Source organism: Cadophora gregata, assembly GCF_030347475.1.
Source record: "Cadophora gregata isolate MNR1 chromosome Unknown scaffold_17, whole genome shotgun sequence".
Taxonomy (NCBI): Eukaryota; Fungi; Ascomycota; class Leotiomycetes; order Helotiales; family Ploettnerulaceae; genus Cadophora; species Cadophora gregata.
The window spans coordinates 288,399-310,967 of NW_026695940.1; the positions used below are offsets into that span (position 1 = coordinate 288,399).

The 22,569-nt window shown below is 40.4% G+C and overlaps 6 protein-coding genes across 6 annotated transcripts; 4 read left to right on the forward strand and 2 right to left on the reverse strand.

Annotated features, from left to right (window-relative positions):
• Positions 1–1,688: 1,688 nt before the first annotated feature.
• Positions 1,689–3,017, forward strand: ONS95_005931 (uncharacterized protein; the record flags this gene model as incomplete). The annotated part of the gene is made up of 3 exons (XM_058499365.1): positions 1,689–1,755; positions 1,846–2,017; positions 2,203–3,017. 3 exons carry the CDS (start codon positions 1,689–1,691, stop codon positions 2,948–2,950), a joined length of 987 nt encoding a protein of 328 aa, XP_058350409.1. The 3' UTR covers positions 2,951–3,017.
• Positions 3,018–4,208: 1,191 nt separating this feature from the next.
• ONS95_005932 (uncharacterized protein) lies at positions 4,209–5,492 on the forward strand (the record flags this gene model as incomplete). The annotated part of the gene is made up of 3 exons (XM_058499366.1): positions 4,209–4,382; positions 4,465–4,984; positions 5,041–5,492. The coding sequence occupies 3 exons, from the start codon at positions 4,209–4,211 to the stop codon at positions 5,490–5,492; spliced, it is 1,146 nt and encodes a 381-aa protein (XP_058350410.1).
• A 24-nt stretch (positions 5,493–5,516) lies between these two features.
• ONS95_005933 (uncharacterized protein) lies at positions 5,517–6,038 on the forward strand (the record flags this gene model as incomplete). Its single annotated transcript, XM_058499367.1, has 1 exon — positions 5,517–6,038. One exon carries the CDS (start codon positions 5,517–5,519, stop codon positions 6,036–6,038), a length of 522 nt encoding a protein of 173 aa, XP_058350411.1.
• Positions 6,039–8,091: 2,053 nt separating this feature from the next.
• ONS95_005934 (uncharacterized protein) lies at positions 8,092–8,475 on the reverse strand (the record flags this gene model as incomplete). Its single annotated transcript, XM_058499368.1, has 1 exon — positions 8,092–8,475. The coding sequence occupies one exon, from the start codon at positions 8,473–8,475 to the stop codon at positions 8,092–8,094; it is 384 nt and encodes a 127-aa protein (XP_058350412.1).
• Positions 8,476–8,838: 363 nt separating this feature from the next.
• ONS95_005935 (uncharacterized protein) lies at positions 8,839–12,439 on the forward strand. The gene is made up of 5 exons (XM_058499369.1): positions 8,839–9,511; positions 9,565–9,934; positions 9,989–10,213; positions 10,260–10,342; positions 10,392–12,439. Exons 2-5 carry the CDS (start codon positions 9,670–9,672, stop codon positions 11,295–11,297), a joined length of 1,479 nt encoding a protein of 492 aa, XP_058350413.1. The 5' UTR covers positions 8,839–9,511; positions 9,565–9,669; the 3' UTR covers positions 11,298–12,439.
• On the reverse strand, positions 11,715–12,377 carry ONS95_005936 (uncharacterized protein; the record flags this gene model as incomplete). Its single annotated transcript, XM_058499370.1, has 2 exons — positions 11,715–12,254; positions 12,324–12,377. The coding sequence occupies 2 exons, from the start codon at positions 12,375–12,377 to the stop codon at positions 11,715–11,717; spliced, it is 594 nt and encodes a 197-aa protein (XP_058350414.1).
• Positions 12,440–22,569: the final 10,130 nt, after the last annotated feature.

Sequence of the window (22,569 nt, forward strand, 5' to 3'; positions counted from 1 at the left end):
AGTCTCAAACATGCTGCGCCTGCTTTTCTCCTTCATAAGATGAATTCGAGTGGAGTTTATTTGTGTGCTCGATGTCTCAGTATGCGATGCAGCTAGCTATCACGACAAATCAAGCTTGTGGATCATCTTTGTGCGAGGCCGAAGGTGGTCACGTATCTTTCAGCATAATCTACGGCATAACTCAGATTCCCCAAACAATATATGGACGTTGGGGCAAACAAGGACCAACTTTCGTATTGGCACAAGGCTCTCAGATAACATCTGTGACCTCCAGCTTGAGCTCGACCCGGAATCTCCGTCGCGGGCTGGCCTGTTCAACGCAAAATAAGGTTGTTTCAGTCCCTGACCGGGTTTGAACAGTTTGCGGAAGCTTTTCTTGACCGCGCCACTATCAGTGCACTTGATCATCCGCTCTGAGTTGCAGACCTCGTGAGGGGTCATCGATTCTTCACTTCCCGAATAAACATTTCTGTGGCGATTGGTTGTTTATGTTTGATGTTAGCACAAAATATCTGTAGGCACTGTTAGATGTGATACAAGCTGGCAGAAACTGGCCGGAATATATCTTACGTGCTTATAATTCCTATTTTCCGCAGGCATATTCTCCTTTTATCAAGCTTTGTCCACACGCTCTTATCAGCTACTCCAGATGAGTTCCCCTTGTAATGCTGCACGACCGGAGATATCCCAACATAGTCAACTGATCCACAGTGTTCGCGAGTCATTCAGTTGACACACAGACCTTAACCAGGCACACTGCGATGCTCCTGACCAGGAAACTCAACGGGTTGCGGAGTACATGACCATTAAACTTCTTGCTCACAACATGAAAGTGCTTCTATGTCTGTTCATTTTCTAGCTTTTGATGTTGAGGTTTTGGACTCTCGACGCAGACTATTTTCTTAAAATCCACATATGCAAAATGATTTCTTTAAATTATTCCAGTTGCACCTCATTGTTTATGAAAGGGTCGTGGTATATTGCAGATATCGGCATACTGTACCTGTCGCACTGTATAGATGATTCGCCTATGATTCCAGGCTTGGACCTTTGGATTGACATGTCCCGGAATTTCTGTCACATCTCAAGTCACAATCTACATGGCGTGATGCCGGTAAAGATCTAAGCTCGTCCGCTTTATCTTTGTTTACAAGGTCAACGCTTCTCTTACCTTTAACGACCCACTCAAAGCCACCATGTGGAGGTCGGTAACTGGCAACACCCTGCGAGCTGGGAGCTGTCAAAACAGTGACAGGACCCTCCGTCTGTGCTTATTTCTCTGACGACAGTTAAGTATTCGTCCCTGATTGGACGTCCTGACTGACAGAGGATCAGGATTCTATTAAGGGTATGTCCGGAGACCGAGGTGATCGGATAGCTTCTCAGGACTGAAGAAGCCTTGTTTCAATGAGCATGATGTCAAATAGTCAACAAGTGCTGTGGAGCAGATACATCAAAACATAGACACTTTGACTCCGGTTAAGAGGTGGAGAAGATCCTCACTTTCGAGCATCATTCTCAGATCGGAGATATAAAGGAAACGATCATACCCCAATACTGTTCGCTCACCACTTGCGTCCGGATATATGTCTCTAATTCTTCGAGCCACTTCATTTAGAGGCTGATCGTCCCGCAAGTTTATTTCTCTTCTCATATCAGTTCCACATCTATACATTATTACCACACCAATGCAGATCCCAGACCGCCAGCCCAGTTTCTCCTGGGGCGCCAAAACCTCACAAGCACTATTCAGTGGTAAGAACAGAGTCCAATAAGCAAATTCCCCGGACTTCGATCCCAAATTCAAGCCACCACATCCGAGTCTCACTCTCCCTTCATCTCCAGCACAGAACAAGAAGCCCAAGCCAAGCACACATGAGCACGAGACAGCTTCAAGCAGTCTCGCTGCAGAAGCAGGTATTAATGTCGACTGGACTTTCACACAAGCGGTCTCTGCTACAACTGTGGCACCTGTACCAGCTGCTCTTGAGTTGACGAGCAAAAAGCCTCGGTCATTGTACAGCACGATGCCGGATGTCTCAAGAGCAGCAAGTATGAAAAGATCCTCCAGGAACCCGAAGTCTCCTCGAGTTTCCAGTCCAACCAGCTCCTCCAAGAATACCAGCAGTCAGGATTTCCCTGGGCCAAACACCTCATCCACACCAAATACACTTGGCTTTCCTGACGAAAACCGAAAAACAGCAAATCCGACGTAGCATGGCCGCTTCAACGCCGACCAAGCAGCATACGCACATCAATAATCACAGCACCACCAGATGTCCCACTACCAAATGCACCTCCACGCAGCCACAGCTTGCGACGTTCACATCACGCCCGACTCCCATCCTTCAGTCCTCTCGACGCCTTCTCCCTCGCACTAGCGCAGAAAGAGACAGCAGCAGGAGCAGCAGGAGCAGCATCAACTCCACCTAGCCAAGATGTCACCACCTCTCAAACTTTAGAAAGACCAACTTCAAGCAAAAGGAAGAGCAGCATTCGTCCTACTTCAGCGCTTACATTATCTTCTGTCTATAAAGACCCCTACCAGCCTCATCCCGTCACGGACAGTAAATCAATTAACGGATCTGTTACGTCCTTGCGACCAGATTCTATGCCTCTCTTCCTTGTCGGTTCTATGAAAGCTGGCAGGATTGACTTCCCCGTCTCAGTGGACGGGGAGAAAGCCGCTGAGCGTTTGTCCTCCGCTGGCGAGAGAGAGCGCGATAGGAGGAGAAGTCGAGGCAGGAGTCGAAACCGAGACCGAAGCGTGAAGAGCGTACAGTCTACATCGCTCCCAAAGGGCAATTCATACGTCGAGGATGTACATCCTGGGAGCCTGTATATTAGTAATACTGTCGATGACAATACGGAAAGGGATCTTGAATGCGGTACCTCTGAGCGGGATCCAACCCAAACCTACAGACCTCTAAGTGCAGCCCACGACTGTTGATGAGCTTCAGACTATTGCCAATGTTTCTGGTCGATTCTGACAACAATGGATCAATTTAATTGCCTGCATTCAAGCTTAGAGTGAATTCTATGTTTACGTCCGTGTGTCTCTCTTGCTTTTTCCCTCCTGTCCCCCTTTCTTCCAAAGTACACAAACCTGGCTTACCACTCTCCATTCTCCAAAACTACAATCTTCTCACAACATCACGCTCGAAGATTACCAAGGGCTCAAGTATCTCACCGGCACAGCTCTCCTTCGAAAGTCGAGCGTAGAATCATTCAAGCTCCTCTGACACGCATGCGCGGAGTGAAGAAATCCGACTGAGTGTTCACAGAAGGTCAACCTACTGAATGAAAGAGGGGCACAGTCTGTGACTATTAGATGCTACTTACGTCATGGGTGGTTTCTTCTTCTACCAGATCTTGCATGTTCGAAGAGCTACTTCTGATACTCTGCTTCAGGGAAAGTGAACTGCCAGCCCATCCAATATTCCCATTACTGGACTGGCTGTCATTGGAACGGATTATGCCAGCCATCCTCCTCCAGTATCGAAAATTCCGGATATCCATGAAATCGCAATGTGCTTCGCATAGCAACGTCAGATTCGATACTGATGCTTACGGTGGTTCCATGGAAGAACGCTGTTACGCTGCTGCTTTCGCTCCAAATAATACACGCCGTCAAAACAGCATCGACGCCCAAAGGTCGGCATCTGTCTCTCCGTACCACTACTACGAAGACACCAAAATGTCGAATCCGAATTGGTCGAAAAGGTTGAGGGAAGGATGAACGTTAACGCAGTATGATTGGTCGATGTTTTCGGACGGGGATCCGCCGACGACGGGCTATTCAGGTTCCCATTAGAAAAGCAAGCTTGCTGCTGCGTAGACGAAAACTGACGTCGATTGATAGGACAGAACACCCGATACAAATCATTTTTGGAAAAAGAAGTCGTCCAACCTCGCTGGCTGAACTATCTGAAGGGTATCTAAAAGTCGTTGCCTTCTCGCGTAAACGTGAGTTCCACTAGCGTCGCTTAAAGTCAATAAACAATGCCTTATTTACCTCACAGCCTAGAACTCTTCCCAACAACACAACCTTGCGTTGCAACCTTGCAACTTCGCAGTCAACACAGCTTCCAACCTTTCTCTAGTCAGTCGATCTAATTCCTCTCACATTGCTACTAGCAAGACACAAGACACCCACTCAAGGTAATTCCTCCCCACATCATCAACGATCTCATCACTAATCTCCCAAGATGCCAACCACACTCCCAGACCATGCCAGCCCTGGCCGCAACGATGCTCGTCTCAACGAAACAACTAGATCTTTAGCTGAAGCTAAAGGCCTCGAAGCTACCGTCGAAGATCCTGATACCAAAGCAAAGATGAGCGAAGTTAATGACCATGGCGAAGATGAGGAGATGGCGACTGTGAGTTGCGAGTTTACCACTCCTCAATTTTCCGCAACTCAAAAAATAAGAGTATGAGCCGACTGTCTCTACGACTCACTAGGAGTTTAAAAGCTTGTCGATTTTGCCAGACCAAGCTGAAGACATGGGTGTCCCTAATTCGGAAACCGCTAAGGCTGCTGCCGCCGCCGCGAAGACGAAGGCAATGAACAAGCGCAAGAAGGAGAATAACAGAAGAAACAAAGCAGAGGCGAAGCGCAAGATTGAAGAACAGACTCACAACCAGAAGGTCGACGAGATGGTTGAGGAGATGGTCATTCAAACCACCCTAAAGAAGCAAGTCACGGCAGCAAAATCCACATCCATATGCTCCCCTGAAGGATTGCAGCTTCCACGTCAGATACATGGCGATATGGGTAACAATGGTCTATATCAACAAGATTTCTTTGGAGTTCAAAACTTTCTGAGTGGATTATCCGATAGAGAGAAGCTTTCCATCTCTGCTTTGGACTCCGACACAAATTACTCCGCGGAGAAGGAGGCTGAGTATGAGACGTATGGCGTGTCTCGTGATGAGGTGTTCGAGCCTGAAGAGGATGTCGTTCATAGCTCTATATCAGATAGTAAGTATAGGCCAAATGAGAGGGCCTTTCCAGGGAGATACTGATTATACACCTAGATGATTTGACGAGTATTGCATTGATCGTTAAGCCTGCCGCTGGAAAAGGTGTTGGAATATTCGCCACTCGCAACATCAAGAAGGGTGAAGAGATCTTCAGAGAGGCTCCCCTTCTTGTTGCCAAAGAAGGGGAACAAGAATGGATCCAGACTGAAGCTTCATTCAATGTGCTATCTGGTGAGAAGAAGACGGCAATCATGGCCCTCGCGATGGAGTGTTGCTGCAAGCGCCACCCTCTTCCATGCATCGAGACATCTCTCATGAAGATCTGGAAAATAAACAGCTTTCACGACCATCTGAAGGGCGAGAAAGGAGAGTGCTTGTACGAAGTAGCCTCACGCTTGAACCATTCCTGCGTTCCTAATTCTAGCTGCGGATTCGCCAAGGGTAGTGTAATCGTCTTCTTGGCTATTAGGGACATCAGAAAGGGCACCGAGATCACCCATGACTAAAAAGCCGGTTATGGAACCACTGCGATGAGGAGAAAGGCAGTTCAAGATGGTTACGGCTTCAAGTGTGAATGTACAGCATGCAAGAACAACCTCACGCTCACACCATCCTCTGTCACAAACTCATTGATGAAGACTTGGATGTCCGAGATCAAGAAGCAAGGCACTCCCGTCATCGGAGTTCAAACTCCACAAGAGATTGCAGCGTTGAGGGCAGTCGCGGCTTGGGCCAAAAAAGTTGTTGCAGAACTCAACGAGATTGAGATGAAGGCAGGAATAGCATTGTTCGGCGAAACAGTCAATTCAGGCGGCTACCTCCCAGGACCAACTTCGCCATTCATGAAGAAAGAGTATTTCGACATTGCGTCTCCATATTTTCGAAGCCAGAACGTCTTCGGGCTTTCGGAGGAGTTCTCTAACAAGTACTTTGTCAGAACCATGATGAAACTTGTTGAGCAAACCAAGAACATGGCCGAGTACTACGCCAAGAACGAGGACCAATTCCATGAGTATTTCAAGTTACTTGGTATTGTCACACCTGAGGAATGAACTGAGGCCTGAAGTCGGATTGCTCCTGCGAGGCGGCAAGGTGATTCAGGCGTGCACTTTGAGCCACTAAGGGAGGAGAAGATTGCCGCTCAGTTTGTACTTTTCCTGAGCTCATCAGCATATAACGAGATAGGAGACAAATGAATTTGTCGCGTACTTGAATCGGAAGTCATTCATCCGAAAGTGAAATGAAACAAGTTGACGAATCGCTCACCATGTTTGTGCCCACCGTCAGAACACCTCGCTTGTCCTCGCATGTCCAAAGACTCAGTCGGGCGCCTTTCGAGATTGTCCCAGGAAACTTATTTGTTAAGCGCTGGGGATGAGAATTTAAAGATTATATACAGTCATGAGATACTAGCTAACGAGGGATCGGATCAATTGTACGTATTTTCTAAAGGTACACGAACGAACTCATGCTACGTATATCCGCCCATGCTACCCATTCACAAGATGCAGCAGGACACCAGCCAATCCCTCGCACCAAATTTGCGACAATCAACACCCGAAGGACCCACGATCAAACTATCCCCTCCCACTCTTAACCTTCAGATCCACCATATAGATCGCACCATCCCCACCTTTTCGAGTCCTGAGATCGTTTCACGATGAAAATGGCCTCCGTTGAAGGTGTTTTAATATCCTCTCAAACAGCTGCTTCTTCTGTAGCTCTCAAGAAAATCCGTTGTAAATTTGGATCCTGCGCGAAAAGCTTCTCACGTGCGGAACGCCTGCATCGCCATGTACTGGATCACAATGAGACCAAATGGGTAAATACCTGTGAGAGGTGTAGAGCTGTGTTTAAGCGGAAGGACTTGTTAGGTAGGTCCATCTTTGCCACTGTTCTAAAGTCCTGACTTTTTGCTGAGTATTGATGAGCCGAGCGCCATTAATTATTCCTGATGTAGACAGACATATGTCTCACCACAGAGAACAGGAGTGAATAGACCTGAGACCCGTAAACGATTATGGAGAGATGCAGACGGAACAGTCGTAGCAGAGAGGAGGTTGGTACTATGCATCAATCAGTGTCCCAGAGTTGCTTCAGTCTTTTGAAAGGAATCTTTCATGTTGACTCCAGGCTCTATTATACCAGAGCTGGAGAAGCCAAAAAAAGCATCCAGTAGAACGAAAAGCTTGTCCCAGGTGGAAGTCAACACCGTCGATGCCAATGCACGCTTCAACCATGAGAGTGAGCTTTTGTCCCCGCCTGGATCGATGGAGTCGAGCGTTCCAATGGGAGATTCGGGTGCAGGTTACGAGTGAGTGCACCAGAACAGCGGCTCCTAAAGAAGAGTTTAATGCCTAATACTACACTCGGACATTGAAGCGGATTGAAGTAGACGCTGATTTCTTTCAGCAAATCCAATTTGTGGCAGGTCGGGGTCCACTGTTCTTCAGCGTGTTGTGAGAAATTAGCAAAATTTATGACGAGACCGACTCTGACAGCCCGACATCCATGCAATTGATTCCCAGTTATTGGATGCAATCCTATCCCCAGTTTTCGTATCCTCGGGTGTGAACTGTCTCGTTAAATCATTGTCGTAGGACAAGAGTGGTCATGCTTCGCTTACCAGCTAGCAGCCATGCAGATGGGAAGCATGGAGTAAACTCATGCAGAAGTGGAGATAATAATCGTTGAATAGTGGGATGGAAAAAAGAGCGGGCATTTGCTACCTCTTTGTGCACTGGAGCAGAACATATTTTGTTTTAGTGCAACGAACGAGAATGGGATGAGCTGGTGTACCGTCTCTTCTCCCCACGACTAGCTGCCAGGCAGATAATTGCGAACAGGACAAAGAAGGGGAGTATTTTGCTCTGTGCGCGTATTGCTACTTATACGGTGATCAGAAGCTAGTTTGATAGTGCATATTATGGGATGAAGAGTGCCGTGAGGGCGGAGTACTCGGGAAGTGCGACTGAGTTGGTTGAATATGTACGATGTTTTCCGGTTTTAAACACGAAGGGCGGTCACTCATGATTGGATGAAGAAGCCAGTGCAAATTCTGTCTCGCCTGGACAGATCAGAAGCAAGATGACAGCACCTCTATATTCAGAAAGACTTTCTGGTTTTTGTTTTTTTGCCTCTTCCGAGACTGAAGACGCCTGACGGGCTGAAACAACAGTAGTTTTCCAACCTCCTTGAGAGCTGGCAAGACGGCATCATGAACTGGACAGTAGCAACACCTGATGATATACGGGTTGGTTGTGTCTTCTTTGGTGATTGATGCTGGTACAAGCATGGCAGGACAGGATCTGCGTGTTGATGGAAGGGTGACGAAATGGTAGAACAGTTCAAGCCCAAACAGAAAATGAAGCAATAGCCAAACACGAAAGATTTGTTTCCAGAAAAGGAGAAACTCCAAAGATTTGCTTCTTTGTTTCTTCCAGTTCCGAATCGGAAATGTACAGTTGGAATCAAGCCACTGGCAGTCATGTGTCTGCAGGCTGCGGCTACCGGCACGATGATGCGTGAAATGTTGGCACCGAGGATTCCGGTTAGAACATGCAAACTTCAGCCGTACTGAGAACAAGTAGACAATCTAATGAATGTTTCTTGACGGGGCTACACTTGTGTCAGTCAGATTTTAGAGAATACCGACCAACATTGTAGTGATCTCGAGAAATGTTCAATCATGACCACCGTCTCGGTTCAAAAGAGGATAAAGACTTTGCCAAGTGTGCATGCTCGTCTGCTTGAACTCTCCGGTTGGGTCCTACCCTGTGGCCCACTGGCCGCCACCCGCCCCATTTCCGTGCAACCGCGACATTTTTGCCATGCTCCCGTCAAACGGCCCAATACCACGGCACGGCTCTGTATCTAATCTAGACCCCATCCTTGAACATCGACTGATTTCTTCGCATCATGCCACTAACCCCTCCACTCTTACCTTGTAAATCGCCTGATCTTGTCTGAGCTACAGCAGTCTGACCTGATCCAGCCTGTTGCGAGGCCGCGACGACATTCTCACATGATGATGGGGAGCCCAAGAATTAATACTAAGGGAAGTCCCGAAGGCACTTCTGGGATTGCAAGATGGGAAGAAAAAGTCGCATATTTCGTAGCACGAAGAAGATCGAAAGGAAGGAGAAGCAATAATGTCACCTGGAATGGATAACGAGGGCTTTCGTGACGCCCCAATGCAGAACGGTGTGGACTCTGTTTCGGAATCAGGCGAGAATGACAGTCACGTGTTGGTCATTGGTGCAGGACCAGCCGGGCTGATGTTGGCGTGAGTTTTGCAAAAGGTGGCCAAAAGGCGAAGATTGAGGCATTCTGATTGACGGGAACTCTTAGGTCAAATTTGGTTCGGTATGGCATCAAGACAACAATTGTTGATGATCGTCAAGACAGGACATCCACGGGTAGAGCTGATGGGCTTCAACCGAAGACTATTGAGACTTTCAAGCAGTTGGGATTAGCAGGACCACTTTTGCAGAAAGGAGCAAGGATATACGATATCTGTTTTTGGGTACGTATGTGAACTTCGATTACTCCATTGCCATTTTTCTCATAGGACAATAGAACGGAACGCCGACTCAACCACTGCGTAGGATAGGCCGTGAAATCCACTACCCGCCAGGAGTTGTCGATGTACAAGATCCCTTCATCCTCCTCGTACACCAGGGAATGGTGGAAGATGTTTTCCTGGACGATTTGAAAATTCGTGGCGTTGATGTGCTCCGTAATACAACGTTTTCGCGGTACCGGGAAAACTCAAGCGGTGTCGAGGTTGAATGTACTGTTCCTGGCGACTCAGGTGTTGCAAAGCCGAGATTATTTACCTCTCAGTACATGGTGGGTTGTGATGGTGCACATTCAAGAGTTCGAAAGTCTCTTCTCAATGCAACCTATGACGGTGAACGGTCAAACTCAGCGTGGGGTGTCCTGGATGGTGAGTTCCGAGCCTTGTGTGGGAGTGAAGCTGGTACTAACTCGTTCGTCTCAGGTGTGATCGAGACAGATTTCCCAGATCTGTGGAGCAAAGCCGTGATAGCGTCAGAAACCGAAGGGTCTGTTCTTTGTATTCCTCGAGAGAAGAATATGACACGTTTGTATATCGAACTCCACCCTGGTTCAGCACCGATGTCCTCAGAAGCGGCAACTGAAGATTTTGTGATGAAGAGAGCAAAGGCCATCATGGCTCCATTCAAGATATCATGGAAGTCTATAGGTATGTTAGCTTCTCCACAAACAAGAGATCTCACTGATACTTTCAGAATGGTTCGGCATCTATAAAGTCGGACAAAGAGTAGCCAAGAAATTCTCCAGTGAATCGGAAAAAGTATTCATAGCAGGAGACGTATGTTTCACCTTCTCTTTTCGTGCTCCGCAGTCTAACGATCGTCCAGGCAGCACATTCTCACTCTCCAAAAGCAGCTCAAGGCATGAACGTGAGCATGCACGATGCTTTCAACCTTTCCTGGAAACTCAACCTTGTAGTCCGTGGTCTCTCTCCTTTAAGCCTCTTATCAACATACGAGCAAGAGCGACGCAAGATTGCTCAAGACTTGATCGATTTCGACTATGGCCACGCCACCGCATTCGCAAGCGGCGACCCCAAAGTCCTCGCCGAGAACTTCGCAAAGAACATCCGCTTCATCTCTGGAGTTGGCGCAGAGTATGCTGAGAATGCACTCAATATGCCTGAGAAACTAAGGAGAGGAGCTCTCCAGCCAGGATGTCTGATGGTACCGGCGAGAGTGACGCGATACATTGATGCCAACCCAGTGAATCTGCAACTCGAGATCCCCATGATCGGCCAGTTCCGGCTGTTCTTCTTCACGAACAACATCAAGCTCGCTTCAACTTTCCTGGAGACTGTTTGCACGGAAGTGTCCTCTTCAAGGACAGTCCTTGGCCGTGCCACTGCTGCAGCAAACACATCATATCAAGCGCGAGACCAGCCAGCAACAGATATGGACTCGTTCATCCAGCCACAGCGCTATGTTCCAGTCTCTAAACTAGTCACATTTGCCATTGTAACGACAATGCCAAAAGCGCGCGTTGAGATTGCGGATCTGCCTCCTCTACTACAGGATAGTAGGTGGACGTTTTTCCTGGACAATCTGATGCGGATGCCTACCGCGACGGAGAAATGGATTGGGCATCTGCTGGATGGCGAGGTTGCGATTGTGAATATAAGGCCGGATGGATATGTAGGTAGTATTGGGAGGTGGAATTCGAACAGGGCTGAGTCAGGCACAGAGGCTGTGAGCTGGCTGGATAGCTATTATGGGGCCTTCTTGAAAGGTTGATCGACATTTGCGCGATGATACGACTATCGATGAATTATGGTGTGGATAATCATGAAAATGATCAGAACCAGCGAGGATGCAAAGCGATGGCTCTGTTGGATGCCCGAATGAAGTGGACTAAATGGGCAAGCACGTGAGTGTTGATAAGCGGGACAGGACAGTATGAGTACGTTCTGGGACGAGCACAACAATATTATCAGTACAGCGCGTCTTTTTTTCAGAGTTGTCTTTATTATTCAATATTCAGACCGCACTTTTGCGCCAGTTCGCCCCTCCCTTATCCCTTAGTCGTTTGCTTTTATGTATGTTTCGACCCTATCACCTGCTATCAAAATCTTGCTGTCATCTCCACATACTACTCGTCCCTGTCCCTTCCACCTCATCTCTCTAATATCTTGCTTCTCTCTTCCGTCCCTTCTAAGCCCACTCCGTCCCAAAAACCTCAGTTCTCCTTCCTGTCCGCTCTGGTCCAATCACGCCGTGTCTTGATCCGATGCTATGGTCTGGTACTGAGCCTCTGAGGAGCTCGCGTAGGTATTTGCTAGTAGGGTATTTGTTAATGTTCTTGTTGTAGGAGGAGTAGTAGGAGCATGAGTAGTTGGTGAAGAAGCGGTCAACAGTGGAGGTGGTTATCTTGGAAGTAGGAGGAGGAATGTATTTTTTGCTGTTACTGTTAAGTAGGACTGGTCTGACGGTGGTCAGGGTGAGCTTTTCTCTGATTCCGGTGGTGGTGTTGGTGGTGTTGACAGCAGCAGGAGGAATGTAATTACTGTTGCCGCTGTTGACCAGGCGGATGACAGTGGTAAGAGTGGCAGTGGCATTGTCAACAGCAGTGTTGGTCTTGGTAACAGGACGAGGGACGCTGGTAACCTCCATCAGTCCAGCTAGGCGTTGGATCTTGTCAAACGAGACTCGTCGGATTGGCTTTGGAGAGTGGACCTTCTTGACAGGCGAGTTCTGTTTATTGTCATCAGCTCAGTGCACACTATCAAGGCCAAGGTCGATGTGGAAGATGACAACACTTACGCTGGTGACGACGGGATGTTCTGTAGTCGCTGCGCTCGGCAGTACAAATGTCATGGTTGTAGCCATGGTTTCTCTTTTCAGGATAGGTTTGTCTGATTGTTGGAGAGAGAACGGGGGGGGGGGTCAGATGTGGAGTTGGGTGGTGTTGTATAGTATGTCGAGGTCCTGCAGAACGCGATGGTGAGCAGGAAAGGAACAGTCTGAGGAAAGAACTCTTATAAAGTCGTCAAATATTCGCGTAGGTTGAATATGTCGCGTTCGGATGACTCTCGAGGTGAACTTTTGATGACCAAGGTGGGTTCGCTTCGAGCTAAGCGAGTCGAAATGCTTGGTGACTTTTAGTATGTAGAGCCAGTGGTACTGGTTCATTCACTATATTAGTGTCTCTATGATTTAATGACTTTAATTTTGTCGTTGTCAATATTGGGTTTTGTTATCGTTCTTTTTCCCCCTGCTCTTTCGGTAGCGACCTACAGCCTCGCGTTGCATGCCCAATCCCACGACGCAATCATGAGTGGACATTATACACTATCGCCCCAACATATGGTCATAAACTCCTAATACCTCATTCCAACCATTGTCTGGTACAATAGGCGTCTTTACTTCTGTGTTTCTCCTCCCACTGACCCTCGGTTGGCTCATGTAACTGATTTCCCCTTCCTAGCCGAACTTTCTATCTGCTTCCATTTTTCCTCTAGACTACCTTCAAAGCCTTATTCTGGTCTGTTAAGATAAATAAATTACAACCATATCCTTTCAGCGTCAGACTTTCGAATCTCGGAAGAGGATCATGGGTGGTCGTTCGCTGATAACTTTCGGCCTTGGGGAGGATCAGATGTGAGAAGTTTTACGAGATTGCGAGGCTGTGTATAAGGGGTTTATCATTAATTGGAAATGAAACTCTGGGTGAATTGATATGCATGTTTGACGTGTGCCTTGCAGGTGGAATACCACCTGCTTCAGGTGTAAGGAGCTTGGCCTGGTGAGGCTGGAGCTTTCCGCTGATGTTCCAAGACGACCAAGAGGACATCGGATTCAATTGACAGCATAAAACGGCCCGACCGTATACCCACAGTGACAGTGACCGCTTGATAGCGCAATCTCTATTATGAATTCTCCATAGCCGTTCGCTTATAAAGGTCTCATTCCGTCCTTCCCTAGAAGATAAGCCCCCGCACCGCAAAACAAGTACACACTAGAGGTATAAGAATCCTCCCAATATGCCATCTCCGCCACTGCTCCAACAACCTCGAAACCTCCCCTCTAAGCTCCCTATCCTTCCTCTCCTTCTCCTCTCCACCACCCACCTCCTTCAATTCCCTCTCCAGAGGTCCTAATAAGCTAATTAGTTAGTTATCAGCTGAGCTGATCTCTCAACTGATTGACTTATATATAAATCAGGAGCTGACTAACTTAACTGATGAACTTATAAGCTGCTAATAAGCTGTAAGGGTTAAAACTAAAGCTATAAAAAATTATATTCTAAGCTAAACTGCGTTATTATAAGATAATATATTAATCGCCTTTTTATACTCTTAATTCTTTAAATACTCCTTATACTATAGTATCTCTTTAGAGAGATTAGAGGTCTCTAGAGTAGTTTGTTTTATATAAGAAGAGAATATACGCTCGTACTTAGAACTTATAGTAAGAATAGATAAGAAATTAAGCGCTATTAAAGCTAATTATAGCTACTAAGCTTGCTTCGATCTTTAGTACTATAAAGGAGGAGTATTCTTATAAGGCTTCTTAAGGTAGAGAGCGAGTTGATCTTTTTATACTAAAGGTCAAACTAGAGTATTTATTACTATAGTTAGTGTAAAGTTGTTAAGTAGTTGTTTAAGGTAATTAACTTATATATTACCTTTAGGCTTTAAAGAGTGAGATTCTTAATGAAGTAAAGGTTCTGACTTATAATCTCTCTCTTATAGAGCTTTTAACGCTCTCTTACTATTTGTTATATAAGACCTCTTAGCGCTAGTCTATTTATCTTTAAAGTATTTCTACTTCTATCAAGGGTAGAGAACTAAAGAAGCTTACTACATAATAGAGACGTCTGTTTTAATATAGTATTCTTTTACTTTATTCTAGATTAAGGTAATTAACTATTAAATTCAGTTATTAAATTCTTTATTCGCTGCTCGACGTTAAAGAGCTTTAAAGTAAGATAAGAGACCTTTAAAGGCTAGTAGAACCTCTTAAAGCGCTCTATACGATAGCTTCCTTATATTTTTATTTAGTTTTATATTACTCTCTAGCACTTTTATAATATAAAAGAGAGGTTCTAATTACTTAGAGATTATCTTTAGAGTTATCTATTTATTATCTGATAAGTAGTCTTTATTATAAACCTCTAGATCTTCGGCGTCTTTAAAAACTCGTAATTTATAAGTATATTAATCGAGAGGTTTATAGAAGAAGAGTACTTAAGTTATTATAACGTATAAGGCTTTCTAGCGTATTCTACTGTTTAATACAAGCTTTAAACTTCGACTAAGAGCTGCTTTATTATTCCATTCCTTTTATAGTTCGATAAAGAGTGTGACGCCGCGTAGTATATGTAGTGTGGAGATACCCCTTTTGCCCCTAGCTGGCTCGGCTATAGCTACAGCTATCCCCTTTAGGAAGTGCCTCGGCTAGCCCTTTTTTTAGAGTATATAGTTTTAAGAGCCTCTAAGCTTCTCTCTTTTCTGTAGCTTTAGATTCTTAAGAGACAACTTTTATCTTTATATTCTATTAATTAGTATATAAGGTAGTACTTTACGTGATATCTTATCTTTATAGCACTAGTAGTTATATTATCTAAAGCTCTCTTTTTTATATTTAGGAAGATAGTAAATATCCCCCTCTTAAATTCCTTTATAACATATTACTATAAGGTATAGTATTATAGTATTTAAGTATAAGTTGATATAAAGAAGGCTTATACTAAGCTTAGCTTAAAGAATAGTATCCTCTTTATTTATACTAACTTTAACTTCTCTCCTCTTAATTCCTTTAGCTTCCTTAAACTCTTTAGTTATAACTCGAGCCTTAAAAAAGATAATACTCTTTTTAAAGAGCTTAAGAGCGAAAGGTAAAGCTTTCTAGTAAGATACAAAAGAATAAGCTAACGAATATATCACTAAGAGTAGTAATATAGTACACTTAAGACTTCTTAAAGAAGTAGTATAGCTTTATATAAAGGCGCGAGCTTATAAGAATAGTATAGCTCTTTTCTTTTCTCTTACTATTAAGATTAAACGTCTATAAGTTAAAATAGCGAATATATAAGTATAGTATAAAGCTAAACTTTATTACTTTTATAAGAATAGCTCGCGTTGAGCTTACTTTATTACTTTTAAGCTTTTAGACTCTTACGTCGATAGCCCTCTTATAAACCGAACCTTTATAAAGACGTCGCTTACTTTTAGTAGCTTTTCTTAAATATCAGTCGTTATATATATTAAAAAGATCTTTAACTTTTAAAATTAACTATCTGATAGAATTAAATATAGCCTAAGGTTATAGGAAGCTTAAATATATAATACCCTTTAACGTTAGGTTTTATATTTTATAGACGCTAACTATAAGAAGAATTAGCTATTAAACTAGACTAAAGGTATAGTTAAAACCTACCTTAAGCTTACGTTTCTAGAGCTGACTTTTAATAATAATAGCACTTTAGTAGAAGCTGAAGATCTTGTTAAAGAGGTAGTTTCTTTCCTTACGAATCCTTACGAGTAATAGACTACGTGAGATAACTATAACTTACTTACTATGAAGCTATTTATAAGCTTTTAGGAATTTTACTACTAATTTTAAACGTTAGCTTAAACTATTAGAATATTTAATAAGACTATCTTACGAATAGACTTTTAAGATAAGCTTTTACCTAGACTACGTTACTAACTACACTTAAAATACAGGCGCTATAGTACTCTTAGAGAGTAGGTAGCAGCTATTTAAGCTAAAGATTAAAGATAGATAGCTAAAAGAATTGTCTACGCTATATAATATAAAGCCTTAACTAGAGCTATTAAACCTTTAAGACTTTTAACTTAACTTACTATAATAGATACTACCTCTTATTAAGTAGACTTGAATTTACCTGTTATTCCCTTTTAACTTTACACTTTCCTTATATATACCGAAACACTACGCGCTTTAACTCTTTTAGCTCCCTCTCGATACTTTATACTATATATTCGACATATAGTAATCTTAGCTATAAATACCGTTAATATAGAGACCTTGAATTTTAAGAAAGGCTCTAGTAACGACGATAATAAGGAAATATATAAAGATACTATAGCTAAACTACCTTTTAAGCCTACTACTTAAGGAAAAGAATAAGCTTAGGTAAAAGCTCCTTTTTAAGTCTTATATAAGATATATGATATTTAGACTTAATAAAGCTTCTTAGAGGTAAATCTCTTACTACTATAATAACCCTCTCTTAGAATAGCTTATTATACTAATTACTAGTACTTCTTAATTTTAAAGTTAATAGATACTATTTTATTAATTCTTCTTTTCTTAAGTCTCTTTTCTTTTTCCTTAAACCTTCACTTTATTATCTACTAATCTTTATCTTAGTTAAGAGATATAATAGTACTTTTAGTAAGGTAATTTCCTATTATACTATATTAAACTTAACTATAGATAAGCGTTTACAGACTTACACTTCTTTTTTAATTACTTATTTAGGAAACTATAGAGTTATCCTTAGATAAGAATAGCTAGTATAATACCGAGTTCTTTTAGACGCCTTATAATAACAACTACACTAACCTTAAGATTACTTACCTATAGTCTTGTATAGTTATAACATTTAAATATAAGATTTATAGCACTAGCGAGTTTAATAGCGATACTAGTAGGATACTAATTATTAGGACTAGAAATTAGATAAATATTAAAGTACTTAACAATAACAGACTACTATTAATTCCTTTACTATTATTAATATTTCAGTAGCTTCTTAGTTAAATTCTTATATAAAACAAAAAGAACAGCTTTTAATACTAATAGAACCTTTATTAATTTCTCTATAGAATAAAGAAAGGATAGATAATATATTCTTTACTCTTTGTAACGGTCCGGTATTTACTCGCTATAAATATAGAAGGCTATAGTTAATCTCTAATAATCGAGAGGTAGGTGTATCACGTAGATAGAAGATAGTTACTAAGTATTAGAATACTATTTAAAGTTAAGTATAAAGCTCTTATCTAATAGCAGATATACTAGTCTTATATAGAACTTTTATTCGCCTTAGATCTCTTAGGATACTAGATCCTTAGATCCTTAGATCTGTTTTCTTATAAGAAGATCCAGGGATCTAGGGATCTATCACGTGAGCTATTATCTATTATAATCTAAGTAACTATTACTACTAAAGCGTAAGTGTATAGTAGTACTACTCGCTTATCTTATATTATTTCCTAGCTAGTACTACCCTATTAATAGTACTACTCCCTTGTTAGTACTAATACCCCTATAGTACTACTAATAGTTTTATTATTATATAAGTGCTAATTAAACTGTAGCACTAAGGGGTTTATAATACTATCTCCCTCTTAGCTTAGCGCGGTCCCTACGCTTAAGTATAACCTTAAGAAATATCGATAGTTACTAATAACTATCTTCCTTATCTATTATATCTAGTATTATAAAGAAATTAAGTGTTACTTAGATAAAGAAAAAACAGAGTATCTAGCTCGCGCTCTATATTAAGCGTATTATATAACTCGTAAAGCCTTATTCCTTCTACTATAGCTTTTCTTATACTTACTTCTTAGATTTATCTATTTTAAAATAATACTCTAAGTATATTCGCTTAAAGCGTTATAATTATAACCCCTCGAGGTATATTAAGAGGTTTACTCCTGAATAACTTATATATCAGTTTAAGATAGGAAAAACTATAACTCTTACTCGCTCTTTAACGCCTCCCTCTAAGCTTATTAAGAATAATCCTACTTCTTAGTTCCCTGCCTTTAAACCTAATACTTACTTAACGTCCTTCTTTAAGGGCCTAGCCCTTAACCTTAAGTCCCTTTCTTTCTAAGTAAACCTAGATTTCTTTAATAGAATCCTTATAGAAGCTTAAGGTAGTAGAGGTTAGATTTAAGTTCCTAAGTATTTTCTAATTATAAGTACCTTTTTTATTTAATTAGATATTTTAGTTTACTATAGAAATACTAATAGTTAAGAATAGTCTTTACTTTATATTTAGTATTCGGATTAATTAGTTGTATTTCGGTAATAAGAGCTGGTAGTGCTCCTAGTAGTACTAGTTCAAGGAGAGATATATGGAATACTAGGTAGATATTTATTATTTTTAGTAGAGCTAGTTGATAATTAACTAGTCTCTTAACTTTAGTAATCTTAAATAGTCCTAGCTTCTTATAATCTAATTTATAACTTAGTCGCTTAGTTATAATATTCCTTCTAAGTAAGTAGACTTTATCCCCCTCCTTAAGCGTTAGTCCTATACTATACTTTCTATTATAGTAGATCGTAGACCTTTATATGATAAAAAGAATATTAGCTAATAATTCTTCGTAGAGCTACTTAAGCTTATCTACTTATAGTATAGCCTCTTATATAGTTCCTTAACCGGTTATTAGTAGATTATATACCGTAGGATTATACCTATAATTCGTGTAGAATAGTGATACTCTAATAGTCTCTTAATCCGTGCTATTATATATAAACTAGGTAAGTAGGAGCAATTATACCTAGTTATCTTACTTATAGTTTATATAACACTAAAGATAAGTCTCTATTATCTAGTTAATTTATTCTATCTATATATTAGTCTAGAGATAGAATACAGTTAATATTTTCTGTTTTATTCCTAAGAGCGTAATAAGAGTTTTCTAGAACTTTAAAGTAAAGAGCTTATCTCTATCTAAGATAATCTTATCCGGTATTCCGTAGCTTATAAAGATTATTCTAAGGAATACTTACGCTATTATAAGCGCGTCCTATATCTTAAGTACTAGTACTATATACGCGTACTTTATAAACTTATCTGTTATTACATAGATCGAGTCGTATATGATTCCTATGATTAGGTCCTTTAAGGGTAGTAGTTTAACTATGAAATCTAAAGCGATTAATTTCTATAGGTAAGGTAGTATTATTAGTGACTTCATAAGTCTATACGAAGCATAGTATATAGCTTTATTCCGGATATATATATTATATAATATTACTATATCTTTAACTACTTTCCTTATACCTAGGAAGTAGTATTCTCTAGATAGCTTAGATAGTATCTTCACTACCCCTTAGTATCTATAAGCAGGTAGCCTATGCTAGTGCGTAACGAATTTAATCCTATTCTTAGTAGGTATATAGATTTATCCCTAGAATAAGAGAGTTCCTTCTAAGGAGAAAGAGAACCTTTTACCTAGTTAATATCGCTATTTAGCTACAACCGGGTCGTTAGTGTAGCTTTTCTAGATTTTCTTTATAACTAGCTATCCTATCACGGCTAGCTATCAGCTATTAATAACTAATAAATCGCTATCCTTCCGTAGTATAATATAGGATTTATAGGTTTTATTTATAAGGTACTCTAGTTTCCGGCTTAAAGTATTAGCTTAAGTATTTTCTATTCCTTTAATATAAGAAATTCGAAGCTTAATAATAGAGAGTATTTCATACTAATAAACCTGCTATTAGTTCAGTTCCTTAGTAGTTGTAAAGTAAATAAGATTCTTATAGTCTGTTAGGATCTGTACTTTATAAGTAGCGCCTTTAAAGTAGACTTTCTATTCGCGTACTATATCTATAATTACTAATAACTCCTTGTTATATATATTATAGTTGAGTTCTGCTAGTAATAGTTTCCGCGAATAGTAAGCGACTAGTTACTATCTTCTATTCTCGCTTAGTTAGCTAAGTATAGCTCTAATAGCGTAGTCCGAAGAGTCTATCTCTATATATATTTCTTTATTAGAGATAAAAGAAGTAAGTACTAGTTCCGCGATAAAAGCCGCTTTAAGTACTTTAAACGCTTTTTATACGCTATCGGACTAGTAGAATTCCTTATCCTTATAAGTTAACTCTGTAAGTAGCCCAGCGATTTTCAAGTAGTTTTTAATAAATCGCCTATAGAAGTTAGTAAACCTAAGGAATAATTATACTTCCTTAATATTCGTAGGCCCTATCTACTCGATAATTACTTTAATCTTTTTTAGATCTATAGCTAATCCTATGATAATAACTATATAGCCTAGGAAAATAACCTCGTTTATATGGAAGTTACACTTTTCTAGTTTAAGTAATAAGTAGGCGTCTTCTAGCCTCTAAAGGATAGCTATAATATCTTTCATATATTACTCTTCTAATTTAGAGTAGACTAGTATATCGTCTAAATAGTATATACATATTACGTTTAAGTAAAGCTGTAAAATATTATTAATTAGATACTAAAATATAGCTAGTACGTTAGTTAAGCTAAAGAGTATAACTATGTACTTATAGTAACTAAAATAAGTGCGAAATACTATTTTTTTCTTCTTTACCCTTAGCTATCCTAACAAGGTTATACGCTCCTTATAAGTTAAGCTAAGTGAAAATCTTGGCTCTAATAAGTCTGTCTCGCAGCTCCTTAGCTAATAGTAGTATATAATAATCCTTCTTTATAGTATCGTTTAATCGATAGTAGTCGATATATATTCGTCGCTCTTTGTCTTTCTTCTCTATAAATAAGATATTACTCTCCTATAGAGATTTAGACTCTCAGATAAATCCCTTCACTAGGTTTTCATCGATATATTACTTAATTATTATTAAGTCTATTACTAAATACTCCCTAAGTAGTTAGAATATTAGTTTAGTACTTAATTCTAACTCGATCTAATAATTGTAGTCCTAGTGTTTTAGTAAGGCCTCGATACCTTGTTCCTTCTTAAATAGTGCTATAAACTTCTTATATACTAATAGTATATCCTTTATTAGTAAACTCTTATCTTAGTATCTAAGCTCTTCTTTAGAGGTAGTACTAACCTCTTAAATACTTACTACTTCTATTCCTAGTAGATAATAGTAGTCTTAGTATTAACTAAACTTAAGTTTTCCTATCTGCTAATTAATAACAGGGTTATACTTTTCTATTTATAGTAACCTTAGGATAATATTATACCTTCTAATCCTAATAATATTAAACTAGATTATTTCAGAGTACTTAGTAATACTTATATAGACTAAAGTAGTCTAGACCTTAATTAGTCCCTCGGAGGTAATCTTACTATTCACTAGTATTAAATAGTATCTTTTATCTTTTACTTCGGTTAACAGGTAGTGTTTAAGTATAATAGTAGGAGATATAAAGTTCCCTTATACCTTAGAGTCTACTATCGCTTAAAGCTTAACTCCCTTGATTTTAACTTCTAAAGTGAGATACTTATCCTTAATAGTAGTAAGTTACTATATATAGAAGTACTCCTAGTGTATACTATAGTCGAGGATACTCTTCTATACTCTTCGATTACTATAGCTTATACTAACTTTATATATAAGCCCTATCCTAAGTTTAGTATATGTTACTAGGTTATATATCTTATAATAGTATTAACTATTATTATTAACGTGGACCTATATCCTATTATATCAGTTTTCTATTATAATTTCCTATTCCTCGCTTACTTCTAGTAATATATTAGTATTAAGAATAGCGGTATTCTAGAGTAGTAAGTGCTATATAAAAGTCGTTAGTCCTTCTTAGCTACTAGCTATCCTCTATTTGATACGCTTATAGTCCCGGTAGACTACTTTATACTTTACCTTCTATAGTAGACCCCCTAAGCTAATAAGGCCCGGTTCTTAATAAGTAACCCTAGTAGCTATATTAGTCTAGTAGTAAGTGTTATAGCTAACCTGATATAAGCTTTCTTCTCTTTAGGTAACTTCCTAAATTTCACTTACTTTTAGTTCTAAGAGTTTAAGTTAAGGTAGCCCTAGTTCCGGAGTCTACTCTAGCTCCTGGGCTTCCTCCTTACTATCACTTAGTATTAGCTTTATATTATTATCCGGCCTAGAGCTATTATTATCTTAATATATATAATCCTTAGGAAGTGTACTAATGATATTCTCCTTAAGCGGACTTATAACACTCGCGGAATCCCGCTTGCTATCGCTAAAGTCACTTAACTAAGTATAGATATAATTTTCCTTAAGCTTATTTATAGTTATATATTAATATATTACAGCGAGTTATCGAGTTAGTTCGTTATAAGAACTACGTCCT